Source organism: Pteropus alecto, unplaced genomic scaffold (assembly GCF_000325575.1).
Source record: "Pteropus alecto unplaced genomic scaffold, ASM32557v1 scaffold121, whole genome shotgun sequence".
Classification (NCBI taxonomy): Eukaryota; Metazoa; Chordata; class Mammalia; order Chiroptera; family Pteropodidae; genus Pteropus; species Pteropus alecto.
The window spans coordinates 17,294,107-17,304,675 of record NW_006434369.1 but is presented as its reverse complement, the minus strand read 5'-3'; the positions used below and the strand labels follow the sequence as shown (position 1 = coordinate 17,304,675).

Below are 10,569 nucleotides of genomic sequence, written 5' to 3'. Positions count from 1 at the left end.
AGACAAGCTTTTCTAGGTGAGCATGCCTTCCTACAGGCTGTTTTTAAAAGGGAGATAGGATTTTTTTCTCCTTTAAGAAATTAACTCAGTACAGTTATTTTTAACCTGGGTTACCTATTGGAATCTCTTGGGGATTTAAAAATATACAGATACCTGGATCGTACCCCAGAGATGTTGATTTAGTGCAGTCTGGGCATCCAGAGATTTAAAAGTTTGCCAGAAAAAAAATATGCATAGTTATAATAATAATTAAAATTTATTAGGCACTCAAAAGAAAGTTTGCCAGATGTTTCAAATCTAAGTTTTAGCTCCACTGATATAGTGAGAATCAGGAAATGCTCTCATAAAAAGGAGCTGAGTGGGCATCCTTGTAGATGTTGGTGAGGTCTTGGTGAACTTGGTGGTGTCTAACGCCAAACCCACCCCTCTTAACGCCCCCGAGTCTCCTGTATCCCTCTACTTCTCTATTATAGTACTTGGCAAACTGTATACTACCTGCTGCTTGCAGGTTTAATTATCTGCCTTGCCTGCCAGCCTCTAAGCAACATGGAACACCCTGACAAAGTAGATGTTCAGGAAATACATGAATGAGTGAATAAATAGTACAGTAGGGTCTTGGTGTTTTAGAAAGTACATGCCAGGGCTCTACTCCAGTCACTGAATGATGGTCTCCCAGGGTTGTCCTATGCAGGTATATTTTTAACTTTCCATGGGTAATTCTAATGTACACATCTGGTTAAGAACACCTGGGTTAGAGAAGCGATTATTAGGAGGGAGAAAGTGATGGAAAAGACATTGATAGCCCCAAGGGAGAGGGATTCATTTTTGTTCTTTAAAAGTTCTGAACTTTTCTATCTTTTTTTTTTTACCTGAGAGTTTGTAAAATTTGGTATCTTGAATGTGGTTCATGTAATAAGCACATATTGGGGGCCATTCAAGGCCTGATCTCTGCAGCTGATTATCTTGCACCATACATATAACAATATTTATGTAAGACCTGCCTGCCGTCTAAAGGGCCCCTTGATAAGGTAAAGAAAAAATGCTATACCCATTTCAATTATATTTATGTTAAAATCATTTAATAACTATTATTTTTAAAAATAAACTTTTTTTCTTATACTCGAAATTGCGTTTGATTTGCTTTTGTTCATAAGCAGTCCTCTGTCCTGTTTCCCCAAACTAGAGACCAATGAAAGGTTTTGGCAAGCTCCATTAACCCTAAGGGATAGGGTGATGTGATAATGACGGGTGCCTCTCCTGTGACTCCATACAGGGTGTTGATGACAAAGCACTAGGGACACATCTTTCCCCTTAGCCTTAGCTGCAAACCCTTTAACTGTTTAGCTTCAAAATATGCTCCTTCTTTGCCCCCACACTCCTGCCAGGCTGAATTCTGCCTTGTTCCCACATATGTCTTTTGCTCCTGGGCCTTTGATCATACTGTTTCTTCTAGAATCACCCTCCCCACCACATTCTTGGAAGTTCAACATCTCAAACTCTACTTTCGCACTCTTCTTCAACCCTGACATTGAGTTGCCGTTATGCCCAGTTCTAGACTTTCTGGTTTTATTTCTATATTCTTATTAGGCAACTGAAAGAATATGAGATAGGGAATAATAATAATAAAGTTGGAATGGGGAGTCAAAACATAGACAGCAAAGTACAGAGGGAAATTAGGTTTTTCACAAAAGAGATTTTGGAATGATCATGAAAGCAGAAGGAAAGGAAGCTTGCATAAGCCAGTGCCCTAGGGCTGATTCCTGGGCTCCTGGAGAGAGGCAAACAGAATCAAGTCAGCAGCACTCACTGGCTTGGACATTGAGAAAGTTGGCTTGGTGGGCTGAGGTTCTTCTTATTGTACGTAATATCTTCACTGTACAAAATGACTTTTACAAGCATATCCTTGACGCAAGAAGGGGAGCCCCTCAGAAATAGTTAGGGAACAGGAGTAATAAAGGTACACATCCTCACTAACATGAGCTGTGCAAATGCTGGTCACCTTTATTTGGGGAGATGCCTCATTCCTGTGTGGTGAACACAGGAAATAGTAATAACTTTTGCTCCAAACATGTACCTCAAGCTTTTCTTTCCTCACTCATACCCTACCCTTCCCTGCGGGTTTGCAAATCAGTCTTTGTGTCTTTATCTTTTCTCCTACTAGACTGTGAACAAAGCAAATGTGTCAGTAAACAAATGTTTGCTGAAATGAATATTAGTAGAGTATTATTTGCTTTTATCTTGCTCCTAGAGCCATCTTAACAATAAAAACGAATTACTCAGAGAAATTAGACATTAATAATAGGTAACTTAGCAGTGTCAGTATGACACTACCATTGCTCAGTATGGCTTTATTATTAATCCTCCCATAATATTTCTGTAGATAATGTGCTTATAGATATGTCAGGCCTTGTCACCTACCAATTCTGTCATATATTTCTAGAAATTGTGTGATGTTTAAAACAATGTACCTGTATTCAACACATTTGTTCCAGCATCTGTCCCGGCATACCATAATGTCTCTCCTGTCATCCAGCCATCTGGGAAATTGGTGGGGAGGCTGTTAGAGCCTAATGCAGGGGCCTTTGATATGCTCTTTTCTGGTATATCCCAGCATAGTCATCTCAGAGCTTCTGGAAAAGCAGCTGAGGAGAGGTTAATCAGAGCATAACACCTGGTACAGCACACACATCATTCAGTCAGAACAGACCCTACCTAGCAGTAGCCCTGGCTCAAGACCGTCTCCATGCCAAGCATGTGCAGTTAGATGCTGCACCACGGAGGTCTTGTGCCAAGGAGGGTTGGTGACAGGAGGAAGGCTCTTGAGCTGAGAGCTTATGGACCCAGTTATTTAACAATCAACACAGAAATATCTCAACATCTTAAAAACCAGTCTGGTCAATCAGTGCAGTTGGGCATTCCTAACGAGTCCTTCTATAGCTGGCTAGGGAATGTGATGAGCCATATGCCTAAAGGACAGCCTTGAGATCAAGACCTTCCCTGTAGATTCCTGAGACCAATTTTATGTTTAGGAATGGTGCCAAGGCAGCTGCAGGTCTAGGTAACTCCCCTAGACCTGCTAAGGGTCTGTGCTGCTGATGCTCAGCCTCGCATTTCATTGCGTGGAGCTCCCATGTCAGCCTGCCCTTTGGCACCACTGGCTTCCAGCTCACCAGGCATGTGCCCATGGGCCTGTAGGGCCATTGACTTGAGCAAGCCAATCAGTACTTTTATAGGGTAAGCCTGAGCTGCTCCTGCAGGATATTCAAACATGAAGATACAATCCAGATCTGCAGTCTAGTAAGGAAGATACAAACCTATGTCCTTTTTAGGTTTGGAAAACTGAAGCACAAATCAAAATAATCCAAGAAGACTGAGAAGGGTACTAGAACTGACTCGTGTATATAAAAGGGCAGTTTGGTCATATTACTTTGGCACCACTAAATAATAATTTTCCTTTGGGGATGGGGTTTTTCTCTTCTAGTACCTCAGTAATCTCTGCCAAAGTGGCTGTGAATGGTGTCCACCTGCATTACCAGCAGACCGGAGAGGGCGAGCATGCAGTCCTGCTGCTTCCTGGAATGTTGGGTCTGGAAGGTTTTAATGGAATGTTCTTGCATGCTGTGTAACCTATGATGCTTTCACAATAGTAGTTGCCAAATGTTGATTATTAATTTTAGTGCTTTGCTGAAATGCTCTAAGTACTGTTTGCTACAATCAACTTTCAGTGATACAGAAAGATAGCTTTCTGCTATATATATATTTTTTGTTCCTTTAAATACCTGTTTTTTTCCATGCAAGCACATTTATAGTTGCCTACAATTTGAGAGGATGACAGCAGTCAAGGAAAGGGATGTGGGAAGAAGGGATAGATGAAGGAAGAAGATGAGTGGGTGACCAACCATCCCAGTTTGCCTGGAATTGAGGGGTTCCAGGATGGGAGACTTTCAGTGCTGAAAGATGGATTGATTTCCTTGTTGTGGTTGACTATATGTTTAATTAAAATAAGAGCTAAGAACAAAGTTGAATTTAAAGGCTTTTTGAAAACCCAAATTAGATTGGTATGAATGGAGCATTGTAAATCCTGCTGGATCTCAATCTCATTTTACAGAAAAGAAGTTGAGATGTAGAAAGTTTAGGGGGAAAATTTCCAGTGATTCCAGGACATCGCAAATTTGGTTTTAAGAGTTTTAGCATTGAGTCGTTACCAATATATACCATCTCCTTATGATTTGCTTCTTTCTCCTAAAATTTTTCAGTTACTTGATGGTTCCACCTGCCTGATCTTCACTTGATTGTGGTACCATTGTGGCTACTGAGTCATCCTTATCTAGATAGTATCATTTTTTTCCCTTAAGCTATTGTAATGAAGGAAGACATTTACTCCAATGGCTGATATTAGAGCCACAGTTATCTGTAAAGCAATGAACAGTTTACCGGCTTAGATTTCCATTATTTCAGTATCACAATTGTTCAGGTATAAAAAACTTTTGACAATTTAATTTTTGTTTATGCAAAACATTAACCTGATTCAAAAATTAAAAAGTTAAACACTGAAATTCTCTCTCCCAATCCCCTGTCCCAAGCACCCAGTTCCCCTCTCCTCAGGCAACCAGCGTTGGTATGTTTTCTTGTCAAATATCATATAATTGTTCCTTAAAATTTTTTTTTAATGTTCTAGTATTTTTTGCATTGGTCTTCAAATGTATACCTGTGTGCCAGGAAGCAAGTGTTATTTCTGAAACTGGTCTTGAATTAGACTTTTCTTTCCCGGCCTTCTCACCTCCTGCCCCTCCTTCAGGGTGGTTCCCATGGGGAAGTCCCTCCAGTTCCAGGACCATAAGAGAAGTTTCCCATGTCAGAGCAGTAAGCATGAGCTTGAAATCCATTTATGTTTTTGACTTGGGTTTTCTGAATTGTATACCTGACGTTGAGAAAGGCATATCTCATCAGGAACATTGATGGTCCTTGATAATGTTAAATGATCCTGCACTATCTTGAAAGACATTTTCTGATAACAGTTTATCAAGCAAGATGTGGCCTGACCTATGAATATTCAGAAACCAAGCAGACCTTAAAAATAAATTGCTGACTTGCCCCTGGACTGGACTCCTTGAGAATCTGGCTTTACATGCTGCATGCAATGGATGTGAGCATACCACAGAGAACTTTCTATGTGCACACACTGGGGACTGCCAGTCAAGTCCACTACTGGCTTGTTAACACATGCTGTTTTGTAATGTTTTACTGAAATAAACTAATTTGATTTCTTCCACACCCTACCCTCCTCCCTCATTTCCATGTTTAGTTTTATGATTTCTAGTTATATCCCCCACCCCCAATCTTCAGGGCTATTCACATTAGCTTAGCAAAAAAAAAAAATGAGATTTTAGAATTCTGCTTTGAATAACTTGGATCGAATCTCATAAATTTCTCTATAGATATTAGGATCTCTCTCACTTATAAGTCACTTCTTAAAAAGAAAGAAAAAATAACCCAGAATCATATTTATTTCTGAGCAGTTTCATAAATTCTTTTTTAATTCTTTTTAAAAAAAATTTTAAAGGAAAATAAAGCAGAAGAGTCATTAAAAGTGCAGGACTATAATAATAAAAAAAGACCAAATGAAAAATCAGAGCCTCTGTCTTTCTCAAAGTAGCCACTAGGGGGAGATAAGAGGCAGGTCTGAGCTCCACCAGGAAAGGAAGTCCATCTCCCAGTAAATGGATTCCATCATTGCAAGCTTCTTTGCTGATTACATTCTGGTGTCTAACTTTGAGTAGAAACTAGTTACTTTGTTTTAAGATTGTACTTATTTCTGTTTTAACAGTAATGTGTTTGAAACAATGAAAGCATTCTCCTGAATTAACCAATTGGCTATTTTTAGGAAGTGGAGAGACTGATTTTCAACCTCAGATTAAGAACTTAAATAAGAAGCTCTTCACAGTGGTTGCCTTCGATCCTCGAGGATATGGACATTCCAGACCACCAGATCGAGATTTTCCAGTGGATTTTTTTGAAAGGGATGCAAAAGACGCTGTTGATTTGATGAAGGTGGGTTTCTCAGGGAAGAGCCCAAGAAGAACTCAAGGGAGAGAAGATAGTTGGACCTGTCTTAATTCGTCTTGTTTTTGTTTTTCATTTCTACGAGGTCAATACCATGCAATTCCTATAGAAAATTGAGTTCAAATAGGTATAAAGAAGAAAGTAGAAATATCCCACAATCCAACTATTTAGAGATATTACTACCAAGACTTTGAGGCTTTGCCTTTCTGGCCAATCTTATTGCATATATAAATACATAGTTTTATATTGATGGCATCATACTGTGCCTAATGTTTCTCCAACTTACTATTTCATTGAACAATTTGTCAAAGAGATACTTCTATGTCAATAAATATGTTTATATCAGCATTACAGTAGGCACATGGTGTTCTATTATATGGATGTACTGTGTCTTATTTTACCTCTCTTCTATGGTAGATAAATTACTTAATTTTTAAGTTGCCTTTTTTGTGACTATAAACATAAGTGCAGTGAATATTCTGTTCCCCTGGGCATTTTAGTTCCTCCTCCTCCTCCTTCTCCTCCTCCTCCTTTCTTTCTTCCTTTTCCGCCTTCCTCTTCTTCCTCTTCCTCTTCTTCTTCTTCCTCTTCTTCCTCTTCTCCTTCCTCTTCCTCTTCCTCTTCCTCTTCCTCTTCCTCTTCCTCTGCTTTCTGCTTTCTTCTTTCTTCTTTCTTCTTCTTTCATCTTTCTTCTTCTTCCTTTCTTCCATACATATTTAGGAGATGACTTGCTAAGTTATAGATGCAAATGTTTATTTTACAAGATAGTACCAGATTGTTATCCATAGTAGTTATCTCAATTTACCAGGAAATATCTTGGATGGATATTTGTTAATTCTTTAACTTAAATTTTCCCAAGTATTCAAGACAGCATCTTCCAGATGTAATCATTGTTCATTTTCCTTGTGAAACACATTTTCAGAGCCTGGTTGATTCACCCTCCCCATGACACCATTCTCTTCCAACCTTCCTTTAGCCAATTCTTCGCATAATTGCAATTAGTGACTTTACCAGATGCAGTGACTTCATTTCATCCACTTTCCTCTCTCATCTACACAGCTATTCTCAAAGTCTTTGCTGTGATGTCCGAATACAGCTAATCACCATTGTTTTCAGTTCTTTGAGCTTTTGTCCAACCTGAAGATGTAGGTCCTTCATAATTTAAAACAGGACTATGTACTTAAGTTTTTATGACAATTATATTTATACCAAACTAATTGAGAGAAAATATTTATGTCACCAAATGGTGAACGCTAAGATTTTTCTTTACTAATTAATATTCCAAACCCCACAGCTGTTAATTATTGATTATTGGGTTCTTTTAACAGAGGAGCAATAACTTGTGCTGTGCTTTTTGTTCTATTTATCACAGACGCTGAAGTTTAAGAAGGTCTCTTTGCTGGGGTGGAGTGATGGTGGTATAACAGCACTCATTGCAGCTGCAAAACATCCATCTTACATCCACAAGATGGTGATTTGGGGAGCCAACGCCTATGTGACTGAGGAAGACGAAGTGATTTATCAGAGTAGGTTCCATGAACTGGAGATGTCGTGACAAGTAGCATCCTCCTCTTCCCTCTTCCCTTTCATGTCTTATTTTGATATGTACTGACAAGCCATATCTCATTTACTTCCAGCTCTCAATTCTAAAGTAGGAAGAATAATGAATTTTCAGAAAAGTAATACAATTTAACCAGCCTATGTTTTAAAGCTCTTTCCAGAAGTGACACTTTTATGACTCAGGAAAGGGCTAAATCAGTATTTACGCTTTCTACTACTGATAGTGAACTTCAAGGAAGGAGGGGGCATGATGTGAAGTGTTATTCATTACCCCATTTAAAATAATATGAGTACAAAAAGGAACATTGTATTCAAATATGAAACCTTATCTTTTGATAAAGAATTTTTGTGCCATTCACATTTTTAAGGTTGTCCTTTAGGCTTATCTTCGAGGTTTTTTAGAGACAGGAGAACAGTCGCTAGCAAACTAAAGCCTATGGGCCAAATCCATCCCGCTACCTGTTTTTGTAAGGCCTAAGCACCAATTGAGGAGGTTAGCATCATAAATCTTGAAGACTAAGATGGGGTATCCTCCTCCATCCTTGTTTCATCCTCCACTTTCAGTGTTGCTATCCAGGGTCTTCACTGGTGGCCACTGGTGACTGTTGGCAATTACTGGGCACCCAGTCACGGAATTTCAGTTGGTAATTCAGAAGTTGCTTAGCTTCCAGCAGGCTGCCCAAATTAAGACTGCTGGACCCTTGGGAGGAGAGAAGGGTGCATCAGGATCTGGCAGGGATAGGGAGGGATCTGGGGCAAAAAGTAAAATTGACCTGGGCTATCCCTCCACCATCACATGCTGGTCTGGCCCACCAAGACCCTTCTCTTCAGGCCAGTAATTTTTTGTCCTGGGTGTGTTTCTATTGGAAAGGCCATCCCAGACAGTTAGTACCAGGCAGATCAGAAGTTTCTCTCCTTTATCTGCATAATATCTTTTATTTTTGCCTCTTGGCTTGCAGAGCCTAAAATATTTTCTCTCTGGTCCTTTACAGAAATAGTTTGCAGACCCATGCACTAGAATATCACAAATCTAGTCTTTTTCAGCTGTTCTGCAATTAAGATGACTTAAGTAAGCTATTTAATGGCAATGTTCTATTATAGAATCTTAGTTCTTGACAGTATTTCTGTTTGGTGAAGAACTATGAAACTCTTAAATGATAAATCTGATTTAGTTACCAGTCCTAGTCAGTACTCCTGCCTGTTCTTATTGTATCTCCACCTGATTAAGAGGAGAGTGTCTGTCATGTGCAAAGTAAGCCATTCCACTTTGTTGCTGGTCCATTTCCTCCCACTGCCTCTAAGACCTTTGGTTCTCTCTCTCTCTTTTGTATCATTGACTTCTCCGTGTGGATCTTCCCTCTCAGCCTATAAAGGAGGGCATGATTCCACCTCCAAAAGGTTGCCCTTCTTACCTATAGATACCAGCTTACCATTCTTTGTCCTTTCCCATAAACTTATTGAAAGAGTTGTCTGTACTCTCTGCTTCTGTAATTCTCCTCTCATTCCTTCTTCAGACTATTCTGGCCTGTCTCCCATTCTGGTCCACTCTACTAAAACTTCTCACTAAGATAAGTTTAATTTCCTTGTTGTCAAAGCCAGTGGATTCTTTTAGAGTTGTTTGTAGTATTATCTTGTTATTCCTTAAAAGTTTGTAAGGGCTATAGTGATATCCCCTTATTTTCCCCCCAAACAGGTAATTTATGTCATCTCTCTTTTTATCCTGACTAATTTAACTAGAGAATTATCAATTTCATTGATTTTTTTTTTTTTTCAAAAAACTACCTTTTGGTTTTATTGATTTCTTTCTATTGTTTTCTATCTGCTCTGTATTATTTTCTTTCTTGTGCTTGCTTTAAGTTTTAAATTGCTTTTTTCTAATTTCTTAAAGTAGAAGCTTAGACTATTGATTTAGAACTCTCTTCTTTTAAATATAAACATTTTTAATGCTATAAGTTTTCCTCTAAGTACTGCTTTGGCTGCATCCTACAATTTTTTTATGCCAGTTTATTTATTTATTTTTCATTCTATGTATACATAATTTTTTAAACATTTTATTTTTTTATTTTCCTCCACCCGCTAACCCTCCCTTCTGGTAACCACTAGTCCATTGTCCATGTCCATGAGTCTCTGTTTGTTTGTCCTGTTCATTTGTTGTTTTTAGGTTTTTATCCCACATATGTGATTTTCAACCTTTTCTGTCCGGCTTGTTTCGCTTAGTATGATTATTTCAAGGTCCATCCATGTTGTTGCAAATGGCAGTATTTCATCTCTTTTTATGGCTGAGTAATATTCCATTGAATATATGTGCCACAGCTTCTTTAGCCAATCATCTATCGTAAGACCCTTAGTTGCTTCCATGTTCTGGCGACGGTGAATAATGCTGCTATGAACATCAGTATGCATATATAGTTTCGAAAAGAGTTTTCAAGTCTTTTGGGTAAATATCCAGTAGAGGGATTGCTGGATCATATTGTAGATGGATTCTTAGTTTTTTGAGGAACCTGCATAGTGGCTGTCCCAATTTGCAGTCTCACCAACAGCATATGAGGGTTCCTATTTCTCCGCATCCTCTCCAACATTTGTTATTACTTGTCCTGTTGATAATAGCCATTCTAAAAGGTGTGAGATGGTATCTCATTGTGGTTTTGATTTGCATTTCCCTAATAGCTAGCAGTGTTGAGCATCTTTTCATATATTTGTTGGCCATTTGTATGTCGTCTAGGGAGAAGTCTCTGTTCAGGTCCTCTGCCCATTTTTTGATTGGATTGTTTGTTTTGTTGTTGTTGTTGTTGTTATTGAGTCATATGAGTTCTTTATATATTTTGAATATTAGGCCCTTATTGGAGGTGTTGCACGCAAATATATTTTCCCATTTGGCTGGTTGCCTATTTACCTTGTTGACAGTTTCTTTTGTTGCGCAGAAACTTATTAGTTTGCTGTAGACCC

At 38.7% G+C, this 10,569-nt stretch overlaps 1 protein-coding gene across 1 annotated transcript in view; it reads left to right on the top strand.

Annotated features, from left to right (window-relative positions):
• The window catches only part of BPHL (biphenyl hydrolase like), a 43,217-nt gene that overhangs the window by 4,420 nt on the left and 28,228 nt on the right, over positions 1-10,569 (top strand). The window contains exons 2-4 of the mRNA XM_006909305.3: positions 3,482-3,585; positions 5,885-6,051; positions 7,436-7,589. Of these exons, the coding sequence (XP_006909367.1) occupies positions 3,482-3,585; positions 5,885-6,051; positions 7,436-7,589 (425 nt within the window). The remainder of the gene's footprint in view (positions 1-3,481; positions 3,586-5,884; positions 6,052-7,435; positions 7,590-10,569) is intronic.